General features: G+C 34.5%; 1 protein-coding gene across 1 annotated transcript; it reads right to left on the reverse strand.

Annotated features, from left to right (window-relative positions):
* Positions 1 to 25,461, reverse strand: LOC149784254 (uncharacterized). Its single transcript, XM_089932290.1, has 5 exons — positions 25,380 to 25,461; positions 16,874 to 16,940; positions 13,829 to 14,026; positions 9,197 to 9,433; positions 1 to 4,507 (listed from the first exon to the last, which is right to left on the reverse strand). The coding sequence occupies exons 2-5, from the start codon at positions 16,938 to 16,940 to the stop codon at positions 3,939 to 3,941; spliced, it is 1,071 nt and encodes a 356-aa protein (XP_089788416.1). The 5' UTR covers positions 25,380 to 25,461; the 3' UTR covers positions 1 to 3,938.

Below are 25,461 nucleotides of genomic sequence, written 5' to 3' on the forward strand. Positions count from 1 at the left end.
TCAGTTTGAAAGAAAGCTTTATTATGTATGACCGTTTGGGTAATTTCAGGAAGGAAAAATGAAATAAAAAGATATAAACGTGTATGATATTTTAAAAGTGAAAATAATGTAAACTTGTAATCATACAACATCCAATAACTGTTATAATCTGTAGATAAAATCAGCTGTTTAATCTTGAATGTATTATACAGTAACGTTTTAAATGGATATTCAAACAACGTCCACATTTTGCACAGTTCTCCCAAATCTATAAGTTGTATCCAGTCTCTGCTCTCTGGCAAACAAAGTATAACCGACCAAAATTATTTTGGACCAATATTCAGTTTCTTATATTTAATGCCAGAGTTTATGATTGTCAATTTAAAGTATGAAAAATTTACCGTTATATATAGCAATCATAAAATGACATGAACATTTAACCAAATTTTCTGCAAGCCTTGCTATTCTTTGAATCCTATACTTGTTCGAATGCCATTAAAGGATAGAGTCAAAGTATTCCAAGCAAGCAACGCCTTCCTCCACCACAGTATTCAGACAAATGAGATATATCTTCATTCGTTCATTTGGTATGTAAATGAAAAGATCTGTTTTAGGATATAACTGTGAAAATCTGTAGAACCTTTTAAGGAAAATAAAACCCCAATTCTACAACAAATAATAATAAAACAAAAATATATTTCTATTCTTTTAAAGTCTTTCTACACCAGTCTTTCGTAATACCCTCCATTATTTATGAACATCGTCCCTTGGTTATCTGGAGTTGTAAACATCATATGACGTGTAAAGGTCAAGGCCATGAATGTCGATTACCGTTTTTTTTCGTTAATATATTTCGAAAGCGTCTGAAGTAGCGTCTGTACGGTAAAATCGCGTTGGCCTTCTTTCTTTTATGACATCTACCCGATTTGCTATACGAAGGTCATAGTTTGAGTCTTACGGAAGGATATTTAGGAACACGTGGTATTCTTTGTATTAATCTTTCCTCAGCCAAATATAAATATTGCCCTGTATCTATATATCATTTGCAATGTACTCACCGCTCAGATATTTAATTTGCAATAAAATAAAACTTGTTCCATATCGCCGAGAGTAATATAAGAAATACTACTACTAATCGAATTCCTCGAATGCGGGAGGTCGTGGGTTCGAACCCCAGCCAAGTCATAGCAAAGACTTATAAAAATGGTTCTAACAGCTGCCTCGCTTGACGCTCAGCATTAAGAGCTTAGTGTTAGGACTGGTCGGCCCGGTGTCAGGATAATGTGACTGGGTGGGACATCAAGCTACATGTCTGCGGCATGATGCTCCAGTGCTGGACATCACTATAAACCGTCACACTGTAGACATCGTAGCGATATAACTGAAAAATTGTTAAAGCTGCGTTAAAAATCCAAATCACACACACACACACACACACACACACACATACACGCACACATCGAAATATGTGGTGCGTCGATATGTGTAATCGACAAACCTGGATTCTTCATTTTGTCATTTTTAACTGTCTTCCTTTGTCTCTTAGCAAGAAAATCGAGTTTGTGCGCCTTCAGACATTAAGTCTGCGCTATAACATTTCTCACTTTGCATCGGGTTTGATTTATCATTTTCCAGGTTTTTCTCACTATTTATCATGTTTAATTAAACAGACCTGGTGTATCTTTGGCGTTAAAAAGCCTTGTTAATTTTCTATATTTTAGTGTGCGATTCATGGATGTAATTGTGGGTTACGGTGTATGCAGCATTGGCTTACGTAAGATGTGCACCACTCAAAAGACTGCTAACTTCGTTTGGTCATTTTTACTTTCTGGACTTTAATTTGAATAAAGGAGCTGATAACTTTTATTAATTTTTATGTATTTTATGATTCAGTCATTACACTTTCAGAAGTTGGTATTGTCTTACCTAGCGAAATTTGTTTTTTCATATTTTAATAATTTCTAAATAAAGTCTATTTTGGACTAGTATAGGTTCGTTTTAAAAGATTTACAACTAGCTGCATCGCTTAGCGCTGAGCAGTCGAAGGACCAGTCGGCCTAGTGTCATGGTAATGTGACTGGGTGGGACATCATGCTATATGTCTGCGGTATGGTGTCCCATCGCTAGATATCACTGTAAACTGCCGAAATGCAGACATCGTAACGATCTGACTGAAAAATTGTTAAAGCTACGTTCAAGTTCCAAATCACACAAATACTCTTGTAACTCGCTTTTTTTCAGAAGAGGAGAATCCAGCATTTTAAATAAATCACTGTACCAATGAGTGGACTGCTCAAAATCGGCTTTTTTCAGGAGCTTGGCGTACACGTGGATTTTACAGTTTGCCATATTTTGTATTGCATAGACCGTAGCTAATCACGAACAACTTCCGCCGACAGATAAGGTTCTACACGATGTGTACATTGGAGTCCTTGTAGATCTCCGGTTAGTATGCATGATGCCCACTTTATAGGTAGTATATTCTCATGTACAAGCATTTTACATATTTGGGAAACAAATAAGCTACAATACATTATATATATATATATATATATATATATATATATATATATATATATATATATATATATATATATATATATATGTATATATGTATATATATACATATATATATAGCTTTTACATACATATACGATAAGGATTATTGTCTAAGCATTCTGTCCCAAAAATGGAAATACAGTAATAAGTTTCGTCGTCGTCCTTCTCCTCCTCATCATGATGTAGTTTCCTGTCGTTACAATCTTTTCATATTATCATATTTTATTATATGAGTATACGATTGCTTTGCAAGATTGCTTTACATAAGTACTGTGGCTTATCAAGCATTATCTGGATAAATCCATTTACCTGTTGTATTCTTTATATAAATGCTAGCAACATGTGATAAAACAATAGTAACATTATAAACGTTTTCTAAAATCATGCATAAGAAAGAGGCGGATCCTAGCACCCATCTTAAGAAAGACTTCCTTCATGAAACTGGGTCCTGTACATCAGCTGTCGCCTGAACATGTATCCTCCTTCGTATGCATCATAAGTCTTATGATCCCTTTATAATACTAATGTTCGAGTCCTAACAAGCGAAATATAAATGCAGCTGAAGTCGAAACGATGCGGTCAATAAACATCCTAGACAGCATTGATATCAAAGTGCAGGCAGGAAAATAGCATTCATTCGTCAGGTGTTCAAACGCTACGTTTCAAGCATGATAAGAGTCAATCACGGAGCGAACACCTGACAGATGGATGTCAGTTAACGTAATGATTGAATGTCAATAATGGTGAGACATGGGCCGATATTCATGATAGTACCACCACTATTGCATATGTTCTTGGCCTCAAGCTATCGCATCCACAACAGTAACCTTGTCGTGCAATAAGATCTAATGACGATAACCTCGTTGACGGGAACTATATAACACATCCACATTCAGATAGACACAACCTTTTAACTTTTCAGCCAAAATAAACAATTTCAGCATACACAGCTTTTCATATTCGTGTAATTGTCAGATTACATAAATCTGATCTTGCATAATGTGGCATGTTAACGAGTAGGCGTGGTAGCTCGTCTTCGTAAAATATCATACAGAACTGTAGCGAGTAGGCGTGGCTATTGATCGTCATTTGACGTCACACAGATAAGTAAGGAGGAGTCGTGGCTGCTCATAGTCATGCCACATCATACAGGTCTGTGGTCGAATAGGCGTGGCTGCTGATCCTCATACCACATCATACGGACCCGTAATGAGTAGGCGTGGCTGCTGATCGTCATACCACATCATACGGACCTGTAACGAGTGGACTTGGATACTCTTCGACATACTACATGATACAGATATGGCGATACGTTAATTTATTGCCTGCGCTTCAATAATTGTACTGTCTACAACAATGACTGCTTGTTCCGTTTTGACTTAGGATGTATCTATACTTGCTTATCTATCAGGAAACTGACGCATGTACTCATCTATCAGAAGGTCGATATCGTAAGCGTGCTCTACCGAAATGGGAACGAGGCTGATGAGGCCAAGGAATAGACCCTCCTCCCTCTTGATGACCTTGACACTCCAACCCGGATGACTGACCTTCTGAAGATCGGTATCATTCCTTAGAAGTTTCGAAGTGTATCGAATTTTCTCGATGATACTTGCTTTTGTCTTTTTCTGGGTTTCATTTTCGCAAACCGGATGAATTTGAAGAAGGGGAATAGCGACGGATATGTATAGTTCCTGATACAATTTGTTCATGCGTTCAATCAGTTTAATATACAAATCAAGGCTGCCATTTTGTTTGAATCTTGTTCCTTTTGCATCCCTAATAATTGTTTCTAGCTCTTGTAGGTTTTGTAGTTTGGTCATTGTGTTGGGAAAAACTTGTTTCAACACAGCCATTAATTCTCCGAGACTGTGTTCCATTTGGTTTTCTAAATCTCGAACTGACATCACCTCCTGGTTTAGGAATTTTTGGTATTCCTTGATGCGGGCAATCATTGTCAAGTCGCTGTCTGAAACCAAAATCAAATTTAAAAAAAAAAAAAAAACATGATGCCGAATTTAATGTTATTGGAAACCTATTAACACATACTGAAAACATAGAGCTTGGTACACTAAAAAGTTTATAATGTGGTATATCGATGTAGTGTTGATGAGACCGCTATATGTACCTAGGTATACACAATTTATACTTTTCTATCAATGTCTGCATATGAAAAGGCAATGACGTAACGAACTCGTTGCTAAAGTACTTAAATGTCGAGTTTCATAAGTATATTTTAAGACTGATCATGTTTTGGGGGGTTTATTTCCGATGTAAATACAAATGTTCCAAGTTAGTGTATGTTATGCAATCTAGACAGACCAAAACAAGCATCAAATAATTGATGTGTCCTCAAACTAATAAAATACTTATAAAAAATATAAGCTGCAGCCGAGGATACAAAAATTCATGAATAGGTTTAAGGAACGTCGTATATACGTAATCTGATGTCAATAAGTGGTTAGTTTAAATAGACGACACGTTTATCCGTAGAAGACAAATTTGGAAATTATAGACTCGTGCCGAATTCATTGCAAATAATAAACTTGTACCGAATATCATTGGAAATAATAGACGTGTAACGAATTGACTGGAAATAAGAGGCATGTACCGAATATCATTCGAGATAATATATCCATACCGAATATCATTCGAGATAATATATCCATACCGAATATCATTCGAGATAATAGATCGATACCGAATATCATTCGAGATAATAGATCCATACCGAATATCATTCGAGATAATAGATCGATACCGAATATCATTCGAGATAATAGATCCATACCGAATATCATTCGAGATAATAGATTCATACCGAATATCATTCAAACGATAACCACTAACATCAAAATGAAATTTGAAAAAAGGTTGACCTAACATAATGTCGAATATAATTTAGCATTAATGGAAACCTATTAATATATGCTGTATATATACAGCCGGGTATCGCGAAAAAATATTTGCTGTGGTATCTTGTGGAATTTTTTTAACATACCGCTATATGGACCACTGTATAACGCAATTTTATGTTATACCTAGTTGTGAAATATAAACATTTTTTTCGCGAAATAATCTATACATTGTTTTCATTCCTATATTTTCACACGTGGGAAATATATGCTTATATATTGAAATGTGAATATATATATATATATATATATATATATATATATATATATATATATATATATATATATATAATTGTATTTTAGCATGTGAAAATATAAGATTCACATCATGCCATATGGCGTTTAATTGTGAGTTAAGTTACAGAGACAGAAATGAATATTTGATAAAGAAATCTGACCAGGCGAGTCTCTCTGAAGTTATTTCCCCTTCCCTGACAACAACGACAAGCCCGCTTGATGCGTTGCTGAATCAGTCTTGCGTTGCTTTCAGATAGGTCAAATATTATACAAATAGTATACCGAACTTACTGCGATATATTAGGTCAACCCACTCCTACTGCTTTCTTAAGTTATTAATATTTACATCACCAGGCTATGAAAGTGAGATGTATGAACGAAAAGGGGGATGAGGTTGAGAGTGTTGTGCGGAAGAGTGAGTTTAATTTTATAAACTTCGATTTTGGAGCAAGTTTGATATATAATAAAGCACTATTTTTTTTCGTACGTTAATACCCGATACATTTCATCTAGTTGTACCAGAACTATATATGTTAATTCGTGGTTTAGGCAATGGTTAAAATATGTGTTTGGTACCACACGATGAAATCGATCCAGTCTTAACGTAGGAAAAGGAACTACGTTCTAGATATCAAATACCAAAACATTTAATTTTCTGGGGCAGTGCCATAGATTTGTTTTTATATTTTCGGCTCTCATTTACCTGGAGAAAAGTTTATGCTCTGATTTATAGCAAACAAATGCCGTCTTATTTCCATTATCTTACTTGTAAAAATTATTAATCTGGAGGTAAAATGATATAAAATATCTCTACTCGAAAATGAAACACGCAGCACCACCCCTGATACTCATTCTTGAAAAGTAAAGTCTCGGCGATGGCACGTACAAAGCAAACCACTTGAAAATCAACCGGATTGTAATTACAGATGAAGCCAGAGAAATGACTATCAAGCAAACGCAACATTCGAGAAGTATGCAGCAAGAAAAATGCTATCTGAAAACAGAAGACTAAATTTACAAAACTGCAAAGAAAATACAAGGACTCAATCGATCTACTCTAACTAGGTGAACTCGGTAGGTGAAACACGAGAAAACAATGGCGGCTGCTTGAAAAGAACTTGTATTGAATGTGCTTACAAAGATGGAACACAATAGCTAGACATATCCCATATGCCAAGAGAAAGAATACCGGAAACAGCAGCGATGATGGTTGAATTGAAAGTACAGAATCCAGATTACATTAAAAAATAGTACTCAGATAACTCCAACGGATATAAAGGATACATAATCAGACCCAGAGGAAACTAACCAATTCTACCATATAGAGAGACATAGGGAAAGAGAAAGTTATAGTAATAAAACCTACAACCATATTAAGGAAAGTAAAGAAACAAACTGGAATATTATGTGTCATACATTCCGCTAGAAATCACACTGGAGGCTGTAGTAACACAATTTGAAGAAAAAAATTAAACAGCAAAGTGATTTCTTCCAGATTGGCAACCATCCCCCTAATATCAATCTACAGTGGGATGCAAATACAAGAACTCGAGAAAAACAAATTGAAGGGCATAAAGAGAGCATTCTTTCTATTTGGTTTCTTAGCTAAATCTTGGTATAAAGGGTGTATCTACGACAGGAAATGTAATAGATGTGGAAATACAGAACATACACCCTTCAAATGTCCAACAAACCAGGCAACAGAAGCAGAGATTGGAGAATCTAAAGTAATGAAGCGACAACAACTACAACAACAACAGCAATGTCAGGAAAAACCAGAAACCGGGAATGAGAAACAGATACACATTATACAGGAAGTTACACAGAACCCTAACAAACAACAAAAATAACTGAGACTACGACAATTACAACAACAACAACAAACACGACAAAATCATCCACAACAGCAACCAGGAAAGCAGCAAGAAGTTCTGGAGCAGGCAACAAAGTCAACAAAATCGAAAACTCCCACAACAATACAGTCACATTTAATTAGAAAACAAATCCTGACCAACAACAAAACGATGCGAGACACCAACAACAACCACAGGGAAAACAGCAAGAAATACAGAAATATGAAGAACAACGTCCACAATCACAACCAAGAGCTCAAAAACAACACGCAAAAGAGAAGCTTGAGACAAAAATAGCAAGAACAAGAACAAGAGGAGGCAAAACAATCGACACAGTTGGGAACTCCTATAACAGTACAACCACAACTGACAGGAAACCAAAGTATATAAATATAACTAGCTACAGATCGATATAGAAGAAGGGGGAAAGATAAGGAAGCCAAGAGAGAAAGAGGAAGAACTAATGATGGAAGCCTATTTTATGCAAGATAATGAATGTCTAGAAGAGCAAATTGATTCAGATTGGTAAAAAAGTAAACAACAATCACAAAATACAAACAAATTATACCGTAATAAAAAGATACAACATACAAAATACTATAGCAGACACAAATTATAACAGTTGGGCAGGAGGGTCCCTCTAACATGGTCTGGAAAAATCAACGGAGAACTCCATTTCAAAAAAAAAAGAAAAGAAAATAAAAATGGTCAGTACCTTATAGTAGATGGCTTTGCTATATGTATATTGATTGTTGGATGATTAAGCTTAGGTTATAGCTGACACCTGTACAATACACTGTGCTGACATTGCAAAGCTTATTGATATGCACGCAAAGTGTTGATACTGTATGCCAGTAATAAGCAGTGAAGCTTTGGGAGGGACGCTAATGCCAGAAACAACATGTGTATCAAAGGCAGCCCATAAAACACACTGATTCAAGAGACGAGATTTAATTGACTATATAAATTACGTCCTAACCTTTGAACAGAAAGCAACTGCTCTCCTGAAAATCTTAGGATGATTATCTCTCTTCAACGGAACTTGACATATTAACTCACACCAGTACATAGCCAAAAAATTACATTTTATTTGTTTTAGTTTATCTTAAAGGTTTCCAAAACGTTGGATTTGGTCCTAATATATTTTTCAACATCTCGTGCAGCTGACATGCTGGCATATGTAAGACGTGACAATCATATGCTTAAAGTTTTATTAATATAATTATAAGTTTAATATTGAAAGTAATTGTTTAACATAAAGTTCGGATTCATTTTGTCACGAAATTAAAGCCATGTTTATAATATCATTAAATTCGTGACAAGAATACTCGGGAATTTCGGTTCATTTCATTACTGATGGAATTTACGGAAGTAAAGGTACAATTAAAAAGTACCGTGCTCCATTATACGTGTTGCAGATGCATCCTTGTCAGAATGAGGATAATGTACGTGTGTGATACTTGTACCTGTATGCTTGCGAGTAGCCTCAAGTTTGGTTTACAATTTCGCCTTTGACGGTACACACATGCAGTTTTCAAGTATGCACGCAAATAGTTTAATTCGGCCGTCAATACTTTTCTTGATGTACGTAATACAGTGATTGATCATGTTTTATTTTATCGAAATTTCTTATGTGCTAGCTTTATTACTTACGCATGGATTGAACATCTTCCCTTTTACTTGTCTGGATATAGAGCTCGTCGTGACATATTTTGTACTCGTCTTCAAATAGACGCGTATGTAGCACAATTTTTGATGCTTCCACTGAGTGCATAATTGATGGCGTCAGCAAAGCGTCCTGGAGGGCGGCATTGAGTTTCCCGCTTTGGAAACTCGTCCATAATGATCCCAAGGCATCGGCGTCGTCAAACCCAACAGCCATTATTATACCTTAAATACATGATTAGACATATATAAGAAATATTACAAGCGTGTCCTCTTCGTGGTGTACCCCACCTCGGCAATATCTCAAGCCTACAAGCATGAACAAATTTGACACCATATTGAATCGAATCGCCAAAAGGTTGTATTTCTTCGTTAATACTTCTTTTGTATTTGCATCTTCAAAGATTCTTTAATGTCGTTCATCCCAACTTTTGTTTTATATTTTTAATTGTAATTGATATTTATATTTAAACTTTATTTTATTTCAGCTGCCAAACGGGAGGCATTTACATTACAATTTGCTGTTATTATGTGTATACTTCTTTGTACTTTTGTGCTCAAACTTTGAATCTCGCTCATGCCAATAATTTTGAACTTTTTTCTGTACATTTTATTTTTAATATTTTTATCTTTTTTTCCCCATTGTCACACAAGAGGTTGAGAGTTCGAAAATTGCAGCGGCATTTCAATTTATTTCTTTTACACTTTTGAATTTATATGTTCAAACACTTCGCGTCGGCATCACGATTTTAGTTTTATTTGTTGTTTTTTTTAGAATTTGTTTTATTTTATATCCAAATATTCTTTACTTCTCGCTCATCCCAACTTTTGTATTTTTCAAAAATAAAAATAAAAAATATGTTGGAACTTTTTCTCTTATTATTTATTTTATATCTCACTACAAACACTCAGGCATACAGATTAGGCTCTGATTTCAGAAGAACAATTAAAGATTTGTACAGTACTTTATCATTGGTAAGGAGATTATCCAGTTTCGGTTGTATAAATAATATTAAAATTTCCTTGTACTAAGGGGTGAAAATATAAGCAATGGACGTAAGTGTTTGAATCGGATTTAATGAGGGTACTTCCACTTCATTATATTTCTCGCATATTCAGTAAGGACACGAATTATTAAGAAGAGACAATATAAATACATAGTCGGGTGGAACGTTAAAGAAAAGTAATATGAAGAACAAGTTGCTGCGACATACATTTGTACATGTTGTAATTTATTTGAATCAGTCCGTATTCTCTCATTTCTCGTATGGACAGTTTTATGTGGCATTACCTCTATCTAAACAGCACAGCAAAATGAAACTGTACGTCAAAGAAAACTCTTGACAAGATCCACTGCGAGAAAACGATGAATGGTTCACTTGTAATGTTGTATTCAAATAAATCTTCCATCACCAATAAACATGAATTAAACTTCTTAAAAATAGTTTCCATTGTGTTTCAATGAAAATATGTTCTTGCAAAGAAAACATAATTACGGAACATGGACGGTTAAATATTGGAAGGAAATGCCAACTGAATCAATTATTAAAGTGACATCATCAGATGAAAGAGTGGGATAGTCACATGTCTTTCCTCAGGATATACGTTGACTAACAGATGAAGGAATAGCACATCAAAGTCCGAATATTTGATTATACTGACTAGCATTTTCGGTGCTCAAGTATAGAATTAAACAACCAGTAAGTGTAGGTTAGTTTATTTGTATGTGAACGAGTTTTTTTCCCTAATGGAAATACTGCACGAGCTTGAGAGTGCAGCATATCCATCCGCCAAAACGAGTTCATATTTTCCCATACAAATGCAGCAACCTTTTTATTATATGCTAATTGTATTATTCTACATAATGTTTAATTTTATTAACAAAATACACTATATAAGAAACAAAGTTACTGAATGTATGCCCTATTCCAAACTAAATACGCAAGCGCATATTCATCATTACACAACAACAACAGTATTACTGTGCACATAACTCCGCCCAGATAAATATGAACTAAGTCGCGCGCTCGACTTGTCTAGTTAAAATTGAAATTTTGGCGTCATATTGTGAATGAATGCGCATTGCAACAACCTTTCCATTTGATCTGGAAAGAATATATTCGGGTATTTTTGTCGATTCTACGAAATATCATGATTATTGACTGGATTTATATGTGACAATTCCACATGAAATACATCGGATTGAAAAAGCGAGGGAGAAGCGTGTTGACATCTGCAAATGTGTTTCAGTTTCTATCATTGAATGTTTGAAATCATAATGTGGGAAAAATATGAAGTATTTGAATTGCATTTATCAAAAAGACGCTACGGAATTTAATGCTTATTTCATTTTGAGTGCAATAAGGAGGATGTAATTGCACTTATCATCGAAATTACAGTACAATTTCAAAATGTGTAATCAAGCTTGAGAACCTATGACATGGCTCATGTAATTATGATTTGCAGAAATAAGAAAGTACATTTTGAGAAAATTCAGGATGTAAAACTGTAAGTATACTTTTTTGTCATTCTTATCACCAGCTAATGAAGACAGTATATGATTCGTCACTTGTATTTATTTGCAATGACCCTTTCTTGCATCTGTTGTATAGCTAGTCTAAATCCGAAACATTCTATCAAAATATTAACGCGGAATGTGCCAAAAAAGCTGGTATGTGGCAGTCCACGAAACATCTGCTTTAGTTCATTCAGAAACAAATAAACACATTTAAACAACCACAATGTAAAGCGCCTACTACGCGAGTGTACATGATTTGTTTACAGATAAACTTGCTGGCGTCTGCGTCCATTGTTTGTTTACAATATAATGTAGTTTCTTTATGCACGTGAATTTATATGTGTATTTACACGCGAGTTCAGTATCTGGTAATATTGCACGATTCTGACAATTTAAAATTAACGGAGAAAAATATTAGCATATAAAAAAACTATTATACAGCCTGCGTCTACTGTTCAGTACAAAAGTTGCTTGAAAAATTAATTTTAGATGACAAAGGTAATGACTGATGAAAATAGCAAGTCAAGATGTTAGAAATATTCAGATGTTAGACTAAAATTAATTTTGGAGGTGATGGTATTTTTCTTGCAGAGAATGATATTGTCATAAAATACCACAACAAGATTTTAACAATATATTCCAAATTAAAAAGTTAGACTAGGCTGTGTTGTTGGAATTGATGGTAATTTTCTTACACCTATTTATTTTTATTTAAAAAAAAATAACAATATTTTAGAAATATATTTTAAATTGAAAAGTTAGACTAAACTATGTTGATGGAGGTGACATAATTTGTATTGTAATTTGTGAAATGGTTATGAAAATATAAAGTAAAATATACTACAATAATAAACGTATCAAAAGTTATAATATTCCTTTGGACTAGGAATAAATTATGTTATAAATATCGACGTGAGAACAGATCTAACTGATACGTGGGTAAAGAATTTAACAATTTATGAATGGAAGACATAGAATAAATTAATATTAACAAGAACTATACTAACAAGTATGACGACTTCAATCAATATGAGAATTTATTTTATTCCAGCAAAAATCAAATTGTTCTATATTAATAAGGAACACATTTTCTGTCTCCGCGTAAATGAACCTAATCTTTTTGAATATATCATCCTTCATAAATCACGAATTGAAAAATGTTTTTTTTTTTTTTTTTTTTTTTTTTAAATATGTCCATGTAGCTGGTCTACTCTTCAGATAATGCATATTAAAAGGAGGATGGCTCACCCCATGTAAGTCAATGTTGTAGTCGACTTGCGTATGGTCATTATAGTAAAATCTAACGATGGAACCGAACATCTGTAAAACCAGAACAACATCAACTCCAAAACATACAAACGCAACAAATCCAATATTTCGTTTCTTATCGTATTGTGTAGAGTTTAATGATTGTCGGCAATAAAGTGTGACTGCATATATTTGTAGTGTTGTTCTTTTGTGGTGGACTGACCTGCGTATCTGGGAGATACCAAGATGGATGAAAATGACGTCATGTCATTTTGTCCTGATGCGATTGTGGTACAACAAAATTTTGCCCAACCGAGTATTTCCAATGCAAAGAATTCACAATACATCATGTGCAAATCCAGCTTTTTATAAATTCGACATATTGCGTCCTACTTTCATGAAATTAAATCTGTATACTTATGAATCTTGTTTCAATTACTGGGATATATTTAAAAATGTAATATGGCGGTTTAAAAGAAATGCGCACTTGATTGTAAGATATAAGTAGTCAGAGATCCCTCCATTTTCCTGACGGGACAATCGTAGACTGGCCACTGGAATAAATGTGACGAACAATTTGGCTTTGGGGTCAGTTGATAAAGTAGATATTTAAGGAGATACTATGAACAATTATACCGTCTTTACCCCAGCCCCAACCCCCATCCTGAGACTAAACTGACACTTGTTTGTTGATTACGGACTTCATACGTTATGCTGACTGTTGAGTTACATTGTATATATAAACGGAAAACATTACATTTGAAAATGACGAGAGAGTTTTATCTTTTTGAACAGTCAACACTGCATTTTAGAAGAAAAGAAAAATAGATCTAGTGCATTTGCTTAAACTGTACCTGGCTCAAATCGCTCGATGTAAGCCCCTTTCATAAGGTCTCTTTTGTCCAAAGCAGCTCTTATTTGGACCACATCCATCTTGCGAAATTCCTTGTAGAGCGATTCCATTAACTGCATGAAGAAGAAGTGTTCCAGACCGTACTGCTTCCCTTCCGCAGGCTTTGCATCGTACACCATGATGTAGACTCCAATTTCCCCTGTCGGGTTTAGTACAAGAAGCTTGCTTGAAAACGTAACACGCAAAAATACGCACACAAATAATGAATACATAATTAACTGTAGCGTGTCCTTCTTGTAAGAAAAAAAAGACTTTGAACATGGTGATGCAATACACACACGATGTTTGGGGATATCAACATGTCCTTGTTTGTTATTAACACAGAGGCTATATTTAGTGTGAAATGAACATCTTTAAGCGATTGACTCAAAAGTCCAAGTTTGATTAGGGTTGATGCATGGAGTCATTGAGTCGTGTCAGTTCTTTGACATGTGATACCAACAACCTGGTTATTATAAACTTATTTAAAATCATCCCTACCCTACGTAGCTCCTACCTCGGGGACTCGACCAAAACTCAAACCATATAGGCAAAATCTACGCATATAGGACTCTCAAAGACAGAAGATTCCTTTGTCTAGCTTTAATGAGGTAGGAATTGTTCAACAACATTACATACTGTTATGTATATTTAATATGTCCTTCTTATTTTTTTTTATATCCGTGATTACAGGTTATATATAATTGTATTATGGACTTGACCTTGTCCAAAATCATGTTCACTGTGTACCTGAATAATAACATTGAAGATGTTTTTATTTTCTAAACAAATAATATATTCGTTAATATTTCTCAAATATGTTGAGTCATGTATTAGTATAATTCTCAAGATTATTATTATAGGTAAACATGTTTGTTTCGGTCTGGATCTGGGATAATCTAATTCGCCCATGAATACTATTTGTACCTGACGTTTCCCTCTTTCGTTATTATAATTGTATTAACATATTTTTTTCTGTTTATAACTTAGAAATTTATAGAAATGAACTTTAGACATACATTCTGGGTCTGCATTTGTGTCTCAGTATTTTAATTTATATACAATATTGTATAGTTGAATGGTTATTCATTATTACGATGACACCAAAAGTACAACCATGCGTATTTTGTGTTAAGTTTTTTATTTGCGTGGAATTATTTATTCAAGATATTGTTCTCTGGAATTACAGAGTGCACAATAATATTCTCAGACAGAAACATTAATTTTGGAATTATAGTGAATTCAGACAATGACATCTTAGATATATATTATTGTGATTAATTCGAATACCGTAAGCACATCATCACACTTCAGGTCACTGTTACAATTAGTACATTCAAGACTACGGGCATATCAACGTCCTCAGCGCAGTATCTTATTGCTAACACCCCTAGAATTTAATTAGAACTGTATTCGTAAGGACATGTGCTAGAACGTTTCGGACTCTTTGGGGATTTAATTCTCTTTACTGTAAGTTCTTTATAAATTTTCACTTTGTATTCAAGGGAAATACATTATTTGTTGAATTTTACAGACTTATTCGCTCTTTTCTTTTTGTTAGTTTAAGACCATAGAGTCTGTAATACTTACATGTACACTCTGGACCAGTGTTATGTAGACTAAACAAAGTGCCATGAAAATATACGAAAATACATGCAGTTGAAATAAAACATTCAAATATAGACTGAATAATTGAAGCGTTTTTCACTGATATGACATGTATCATATCACATCGTATTATAACGATTCTGTAACATTATCTCATCATAATATTCTATTCTGAAGCATGTGTTCAAGTAACGAATATGTCTTATCTCGATACCGATACAGTCAATCTATACTATTTTGTACAACTTCACGTAAAGCTACATATTAACTGAATAAATGTGTGACACGCCGATCGCATATCCTGATATCGTCAAACATCAATACCTTTATATCCAGGGATGTTTGCTTAAAAATCCATTTAAGTTTTATAGACTTTAAAATTTCGTTAAGAGCACATAAATTTATACTGGCACAGGGCGTGTAGGTAAACAATATTTCAGTATCCAAGATCAACGCATACAAGCCTGAATGCATGGATTAATCTAAAATACTCGAAGTTTTATTAAGTGAGAACATTTTGTTTAAGAAGATTTACAATTACATGCGAACGTATGCGTTGGAATATCAAAGGATCAGTTAACGGCGTCCTAATGATACAGAAGAAGTTTTCGTTGCATTAGCTTGTGATTTCAAGTTATCCCTTTAATGCGTGCCATAACTAAGCAGAAATGTACGGTTTAATTAAGTTGTCATACGAGGGACAAATGTTTTAATTTACACGTGTATTACTCAGACCCATAAGTTGAAAGCTTGGAATAGGACATGATATCACATGAGGAAGTAATGGATCTGAGAATTTTCACTGGGCTAAAGCAGATCGAACATTATGGAACGCATAACAGGTAGACCCTGATCAACGCTTTTAATATCTGAGAAAGATTTAAACACGTAACTACTGTGTTTTGTGCTGTGATGACACGATGCATTCTCTCTCTCTCTCTCTCTCTGAAGATATCTGAGAGAAAAAAGTCCGTTAGATTACTTGGTGATGGGCGTAAAAATCCATTAAGCACACATCTACCTGACTGCAGCTATTACGCAAGTGGTGCACATGTTGTAACTGTTTTTGTTGTTGTTGTTTTAAACGGAAAATATCTAAACTGGGTGACGTGAAGAGGATGATATTTTCCACTATAACTGCCGTAAATTTGAGCAGGCGCATTGAAACATTCTGCTCAATAATTCTTACACTGATATATCTTGTAATTCCTACTTTCCTTTTTGAACATGTAGCTTGTTTTGTGGCATGATTTTAGATCAATGTATGAGCATGCTATGCACTTTGTATATCAGTGTAATAAAATATCTGCCTGGTGTTGTATCTATCTAACGATTGATGGATAAATACAGTGTTAATAGATATACAGGTGCATAAGTAGAAATATAAACTGAAATATACCTTTCTGACGCCGAAAGTACGGCCTAGAATCGTCTCTATTTTCCAGTGGACAATTTTCCTCGTCCATCTGTAAGTGTGAAGAGAATATTACATAGCAGATAAACCTGTATCAGAAAAATGAACATGTCCTATTGTTCAATGATCTATCCTCTCTCCAAGTCATTACGCAATCTCAGCCATTTATATGCAAGTGAATTTTAAAGACTTATAATTCTCATAAATGTGCCCATCGACGCCAAAAAGATTTTGTTTACCGCTGATGGTTAACGTCATTTTTATATTTTGATTTTTGTTTACGAATAATATAAACCAGTTACGTATAATGAGAAAATGGAAACACGACGATGAAAGTATTTTTTAAAAAAAAATCCAAACAGAACAATCATGGGAACACACACATATATCCAAAGACATAAAGAAAAGCATCTGAAATACTGTTTGTGCGTCAGTCTGCTGTCTGTGTTTACTTTACATATTCGTCTCTTCTTCTGCTGAGCTGAACTGCAATAAATTTGGTCCAGTACGCATATGTATGGTTAGGGAGTTAGGTAAGTTAATATCTTCTTTTTGGGTCATCGGGAGATGATTGTAGGTGAAAATCATGGATCTCCCGACCCCCCTCCCGGATTTTGTCTCTAAACATGTATTGGCCCACATCTGTAAAACTGTACAGGCGACCTATACAAGTTTAATTCTGCCCCTGGTGAAAAGGTAAACTCTAATTAATTTTTTAGTAATTTGATTTTGTCTTTTATTCTGGTACTTATACAGTTAAAGCCGTAAGGCACACAGAACGTAAGCCAAAAATGTAAATATAATAATCATGTTATGACATATGGATCCATTCGTGGATGTGAATGTAGGGGACACTGGAATATGGTGGGTCTACATATATGCTGTCTCACATTTGGTAGTACATGGTTTATTCAAAGATGAACAATTGTAATGGCATCTTATTCTTCATGCCAGTCAATTTACAAAATATGTTTAGGAGAGTCTTACATTATTAGAATATATTTGTAAAGGACACAAAAAAATCTCCTTTATTATCTGTCATTTCTGTAAATTTAATACAAACACATTTTGCAAGTTTTGTGTACAATTTTTGTACATATTAATTGTGTGTGTGTATGTGTGTGTGTGTGAGAGAGAGAGAGAGAGAGAGAGAGAGGGTGCGGTGGGGTTGAGGTGGTGGAAGCAAAGCTGGGTGTGGAAATGCATAAACCCAAACAAATATGTAGCAAAATAATAAAACGTCATTTGTTCTTAAAGAAAAAGCTAACCACCAGACATTTGTCTATGTCGATTTAGTGTTTACATCTACGTGAGATTGTGACATGCCTGTCCATTAATCCATTTGAAACTCAAGCTAGAGTAAGTATTTATTTATACAATTACTCAACAAAAGTACAAGGATCCCATTGTATTAATATTTGAACTGACGTGATAATGGATTTGGTTTGATTATACAGCTTAATGCAAACACATGTATATACCGCATTATGAACAATTAATTTTTATTTCCAAACGATGCGATTAATTCAAGTAAGTTGGATAATTATTTAATTTAAAATCTGACTCAATCATCAGTGTTCAACGGTCTGACTTAAGTTAAAATATAAATTAGTATATATACTTGACATTTTAAATTGAAAACACATACATACATACATACATACATACGGAGACGTACCTGCCTACCTGACAACGTACGAAAGTAGGTATCTACATATATACATACATTATATGCAATAATGCGAGACTACTACTACTACTACCACTACTACTACTACTATTACTAATAATAATAATAAGAAGAAGAAGAAGAAGAAGAGGAAGAAGAAGAATTGTGATGGTCACGTTTTTGTTAACTTCGTTCATCCCATCGACTGGATGGTAAGAGTCATAGATATTTGTATTAAAATGTTTCTCTAGTATAGTTTGTGGAAAGAAATTTCTCACCTGCAAGATAATCAATACACACAGGCTTTCCTTCTATGTTTGACACACCTGTCTCCGTGCCACTACATTTGGTATATGCAGCCTATCCATTCACTGTCACAATATATGCACATACTCGACGACATCAGAGCTTGTACGAAGAAAGCGCTATTATTGCATGTCGGTACATTGCTGACCCATTGTTTGATGTATTTATTGAAGATCATTAAAGCGTAGTACGAAGATCTAAGATAAAAATAAGTGCTTCTGAATGAGACAGATTGTATAGGATACACTTTGCTCAAAGTTGAAAATATCTCTCTCATTACAGTTTATAGATGTGTGTATGGTGCAGGTTGTTAACGTTTATAAATATCTCCCTTAACCTGTCCGGATATTAAAATGCCATTTCCGCTAACTTGAAAATTCCATTACACACAAAGCTTATTTTGTTTACCTAAATTCCACGTCAAAAGCAGATTAACTATTAAATGATAAAAATCAATTTTTCTCTCAGAAGCATTTATGTGTTCAGTAACTTTATATTACTATCCTAATATTGGAAAATAGGAACTGTTTTTTCTCTTGAGATACTGTTCGACATTATGAGTGAGCTACTGCTCTGATTGAACGAGCTCTCATAATTTCCCATTTAAATGTAAAAACTTATTTATTATGCTCAATTTTCCATATGTTGGAGTGATTCTAGCCGTTTCTTTTCCATATTAAACGCATGGAGGAAAATAGATAATTATCCTTCACGTCAGATGGCAGAAAAGTAAATTTTTTTTATCACCTAATATTCCAGCATCATCATTGATGCACTTGAGATTTTTAAAAATTCTATAATGAAAAAAAACATAGATCATTGGTTTTGTATTGTCGGATATTGTGGATGAGACCAAAAAAAGGGGACCAGCTTAAAAGCAGCATGTATTTCGGGCGAGAGTAAAATACTTTGGTCAAGACCAACATACGGGTTGAGCTTACAAGCCCTATGTGTGTGTACGTACGTGTGCGTGTGTGTGTGTGTGTGTGTGTGTGCTTTAACACTATCTCAGTCATATCACTACGATGTCTGCAGTGTGGCAGTTTATACTGATGTCTAGCACTGGAGCATCATGCCAACGACATGTAGCATGATGTCCCACCCAGTCCTAACAATGACCTTTTAATGTTGACCGCCTAGCGAGGCAGCTGTTAGTACCATGTTTACAAGTCTTTGGTATGATTCTGCAGGGTTCAAACCCACAACAAACCGCATGCGAGGCTGAAGCTCTAACCACTAGACCACCGGAACGTTCCAAGACCTGTGTACTTCGGGCTATAGCTCAATATTAAACAGTGTAAGCACTTTAATGTCTTTACTATATACACCTATAATGAAATTATAATGAAATTATAGGTACTTAATTTGCTTTTCCCACATTTCAAGACAATTATGGCTGAAATTACGTTTTCCTAAATTATTTTTTTTATGAATTAACAATGTATACATCGTGATACGACGTGTCTCGACTTGACTTTGCATAGTGTTAAATCATGATATACCTGATGTGACGTCATGTAGCTTCGGAAAACAAAATGGTTCTTGAGTGTATTTGTAAATACCTAACAAGTGTTTCACAATGTCAAGTACATGCATAATGGATGATTTTGAAGTCATGAGCTGGGTATATACCATTTTTCTCACATACCGTGTTCGTGACGTTCATAAATCCTCCAGCAAACTGTTCACTTATCGGACGTAGTCATGCATTTAATTCGTGCGGTCGTGCACGTTCAGGACCCAATACCGTTCTTCATACCCAGGTGTAACCCAAAGGGTTTTGGTGCCCTAGGCGAACTATGACTCAACCCTCTCGAAAAATTCACTTATGTCTAATCTATCCCCCACCCCCATAAAGCCTTAAAGCCTGGCGGCCTAGACGACTGTCTAGCTCATCTATATGGTCGGGCCGGCCCTAGAGCATCCACTACAACTGCTTTTAAAGCTGCTGTATAAACTCCGGTCCATTTACATGCAGATGCTATATAATGAGAACTTAGATTTTACACATATCGTTCAATGACAGCGCAGATTCTATATAGTCGTTTAATGACAATGCAGACGCTGTATAATCAATTGTTCATTGACAACGCATACGCTACACAATCGTTTAATAACAACGCAGACGCCGTTCATTGACAACGCAAACGCTCTACAATCGGTATGTGACAATGCAGATGATTTGATAGACTGGTGACAATGAAATAGTTTTTGATCAGACCCTTTTAGGTATTTAAGGAGGAAAAAAAAAACGAATTCACAGAATGGGCCTAATCTAACCACGCGAATCAGGTCATCTCTGTCAACAATGTTTCAAATTTACAGCGAAGAGAGATATTTATGTGCGAGAAACGCATGCCAAAGAGCTATATTAAATGCATAAAAAGAAATATACCAAAATATACAGGCAGTAGATATGATAATGTTAAAAGGCGGTTTGGGGAAATTAAAATATAACTCAGAACACAATAAACAGTATCCCAAGCAATTCAGTTAACGTATTGTTGAAATGTTGGTCTCTAAATCCAACCGTTTGAGTACAACCCCCACCCCCAACTCTTGTACTTTTTTCTAAGACACATATTTGAAGCTTTTGTCAAAGACACGGGTTATGAAACATCTCTGTAAGAGAGAAAGTCCCATAAAACAAATTAGACACTTTATGTTTAAAAAAATGGACCTAAACAGCAGAATATAGAAAGTAAAAATCTTGTATCAATATTTATTTCAGCCGAAGACGAAGATAAACTGTTTGCTTCAGAATAGATGCGCACTGAACCATGCAGTTTACAGTGTGTGCCTAGTCTAAAACTACTATGTCTACCAATAAATGTATACAGTAACTGGCGACAAAAAAAGTGCTGCTGCATATTATGAACGTTTGGTCCAGAATGACCAGAGAAATATCAGTTCTATATTGATCATACAGCGTAACACATGTATGTATGACTGCAGGACGTAAGAGTTCTGCCTCCATTAAAAACAAGTTACACCCTCCATATGGCAAATTTTAGTGAAGTGAGACAAACCACAATGTGCCACACATTGAGATCCCAATGGCTGTTTAAGACATCGTTTGAGTGCTGCTGCTATATATAACTTCAATTTCAGTATTATTCATAAATAAGTGATACTTATATTGGATAAAAAAAACTGTACTCTCTCTCTCGCACGCAACAACACACACACACACACAGCCATATTCCCTATTTTGTCATTCTGATATCAAGAAGATATATATATATATATATATATATATATATATATATATATATATATATATATATATATATAAGTTTAAGATGAGCATTGTTTAAAATCTTAAATAAAATTACATTTTGATCGGCTGGTATGCATATATGAATACGACAAATTGAAGAATAAAACTTGTGATACATCAGTCATTAGTTTTCCCGACGATCACCGTCAATAACACATTTAAAAGCGTGGGGACAGGAAAGCCGTAATAGATTTTGTTAAATGTTTACCACGAAAGATTTCAACAGCTGAATGACGACAAAAAGTGATGTACAGTACCAGTCGGATAACTACTGAATTGTTTCTTTTTTAAACTGTAGTACTTGAAGATATAATAACCACCGATTAGGAGTTATGATCTGGTGACCAAAGTTATTACCATAATCGCTAATTGTATCAGCCAATCAGATGAAGTCTTAATTATTCGCATGTGGGAGACTGAGCAGTGTGTCTGAAGGGCACCAGTGCGTGTCAAACGACTTGATTCGCATTCAGATTTTTGAAAGATACGTTTACCGTTCACGAGAACATGACCCCTAATCGGTCTGTGTCAGATCTAAATTAGAAAAAACCGTACTAGTTCACATTAAGAATGTATTTAATATGATCCCACTCGTAACAAAATCGAATTGTTACACTGTAATACTGTTGACAGCAACTGGAATGTTCTCGGCCATTTCCATTGCTTGCTATATAAAATAATCCCTCGGATGTATTTAATACCCGCAATCCTTTGGATGTTATTACGTCATATGAACTAAAAAAAGTTCACAATGACTGAGTTTCGTGTCATCACCATCAGCAAGGTACATAATCATTTAAAGTTACTGAAATAAAATGATTTCTTTATTTTGTTTAATTGCAAAGCCACAGGATTAACATTAAAACTTAAACATTAAAACCTGAAACTTTAGGCATTGCAGTGATCGTTGAAACATCATCGAGTGTTATTTTTTAAGCCGATCATTTTGAAAGAACCTTCTCATCTTATATTTAGCAGGATGTTTGCAATACAATTATTATAAGGAGTGGAATGTATATTAAACACATTATAGTGCTTTTACTGCTGGATATTGTGGTCTCGCCCGAATTACATGGGGCTTGTAAAAACAGCCCGTATTTTGGTATCGCATAAGTACATGAGGCTTGTAAGTTCACCGTGTATTTCGGTATTTCCGAAAATGTTAAGTTCATTAATGAATGCGTATATTCCAGCTATATATCCTTGATATATTTGCTGCATATGCTTATTGGATTTTGAATAGTAGACTTTATAAGATCAACATAAATAATTTGGACAACGTACGGTGGGTAAATGATCATCGTCCATTTAACAATTCCTCAATGACCCATTATTTTATAGTCAACAAAGAACCAGCCAATAACCGAACAAAATTGTGTTCAATAGCTTTCACATTTTGCCCTCTTATTTACTGGTCCGAAAATGGAAGTTAAAGTACTTTTAAGCTTCTTTGGAAATGGTTGACATAAAATCAGGCAATTACTGGATCCGACCAAACATGACTAATTAAAGTTTATATTGCTTAGCGAAGAACAAAATGATTTCATTTGATTTCCTTTGCGGCGTAAAATATCCATTGCCAATGCAAATGATCACAATTAAAGGTTTTGTTCCCATAAGAGTTCTCACATAGTTGCATTCTTGATTCGTGACGTTTAAATGGATGATTAGCTTTAGTATTTTCTCTAGAAAAAACATTGCAATCTAATCCTGAATGTTTCACTTGATTTTTTATTCTTCTCCACTGGCATATTTATATAAAAATTCCAACAGTAGTTTCAATATCAAATCATACAGAACGTAAGTGTACATGTCAATGATTTTATCCATAAAATACATTCGGGATAGTCTAACTGTTGGGAGTTGCTTTAGCTCTGATCTATACTAACTGTTTATCTGTACTATCAATTATTTTTTGAAGAAGGATGTTATTCACCAGAATGTGATATCATTGTATTCGTCTTTTTCCCCTTTTATTTATTCATTTTTTAGAATATATTTGATGGGATAAGCCGTAAATTTTAACCGGCCGTTAGATTGGAAAGGCTATATTAAAAAATTAAAGCTTTTGTTCTATAATATGATAATTTTTGTATTCTTGAATAACATTTGCAAATTTATTTTTTTAAACTAGCTGCTAAATCATCTGATGTTCATGACTTCCAACTTAGTTTATCAGCATCCGTACGGCTTTAATGTACTGACGTCATTTGTGACACCGTTGAAGTAAATGTAAATAACTCTCTTGCTTTCCGTCACTACCTTCTTTTTAAGACAAGTGCCTAGTTCGAGAGCTATTAATAAGTTATTGGCTTGTAAACATACATATTTACAATCTGCATAGTGTTCGGTAGGAGTCTTTGATGTTTAACGGAACATAACCTTTTGTAATCTACTCTATGAACGGCGTGTTTCTTTGGTGTTTAGCGGAACATTACCAATTATAATCTACTCTTTGTTCGGTATGCTTAGTTTCTATTTTGGTGTTCAACGAAACAGTACCTATTTTAATCTACTCTGTGTCCGGTATGTTTCATTCGCTTTTTATATAATCTAAACACGAGTTTAAATCCTGCAGTAGTAATCAAGGTAAAATACTTTGTCTATTTGACACATCACGATGCCTGAAAATGCAACTTTCTGGTAGCTTGTCTTGTAGCTAACCAGTGAATCACACCGATCATATATATTCCAGAAATGAGAAGTTGCAGTAGCATCGGTAATAATTAATGTAATTATTGTTGTGGTGGTAGTAACAGGAACAAAAGCAATAGTTTTAATATTTCGTTATTATCATAATTATTAGATGTTGGTTTTGATGCAATAGAAGCTCCGAGATTAGAACAAAGACGTTCACATTTGAGGCAAACTTGGTACATTCGGATGTCATATGGGGTATAACTTGTGTGGGTGCATTTGTAAAATAACTCGGAGATGTTTTAGCATAGGATAACACTATGTGGAGAAGAAACGTTACTGGCTTAAGGTGTTTTATAATTCTGTGTGTTTCAGTTACGTTGGAAATAATAAGGTACCTATCCACACTACTGCCAAACATTTAATGGTGCAATAATAATAATAATGGAAGAAATTAGAAATCAAGAAGAAAAAGAAGAAGAAGAAGATGATGATGTTGATGATGACGATAATGGTGATTATGATGATGACTAAAGAAGACTTAGAGATGAAATAACTTAAGGAGGTAGATGAGTAGAATAGAAACGATATGCACCTACTTTAATATAAGTTCCAACTTGGCTTCCGATCGTATTTTCTTCTCCAATCCTCGCCCGATAAAATCGCTTGTAAGAATGTTGA

The sequence above is a fragment of the Sinohyriopsis cumingii genome, chromosome 14 (genome assembly GCF_028554795.1).
Source record: "Sinohyriopsis cumingii isolate HCF-2022 chromosome 14, ASM2855479v2, whole genome shotgun sequence".
NCBI lineage: Eukaryota > Metazoa > Mollusca > Bivalvia > Unionida > Unionidae > Sinohyriopsis > Sinohyriopsis cumingii.

Excerpts from the sequence above, each read along its gene's own strand:
- LOC149784254 (XM_089932290.1), bottom strand. The coding sequence starts at position 16,940 with ATGGACGAGGAAAATTGTCCACTGGAAAATAGAGACGATTCTAGGCCG. Across the intron at positions 9,434-13,828 it reads CATCGAGCGATTTGAGCCAG|GTATAATAATGGCTGTTGGG; the intron begins GTACAGTTTAAG and ends CATGTATTTAAG. Across the intron at positions 4,508-9,196 it reads GGAAGATGTTCAATCCATGC|ACAGCGACTTGACAATGATT; the intron begins GTAAGTAATAAA and ends TTTTGGTTTCAG.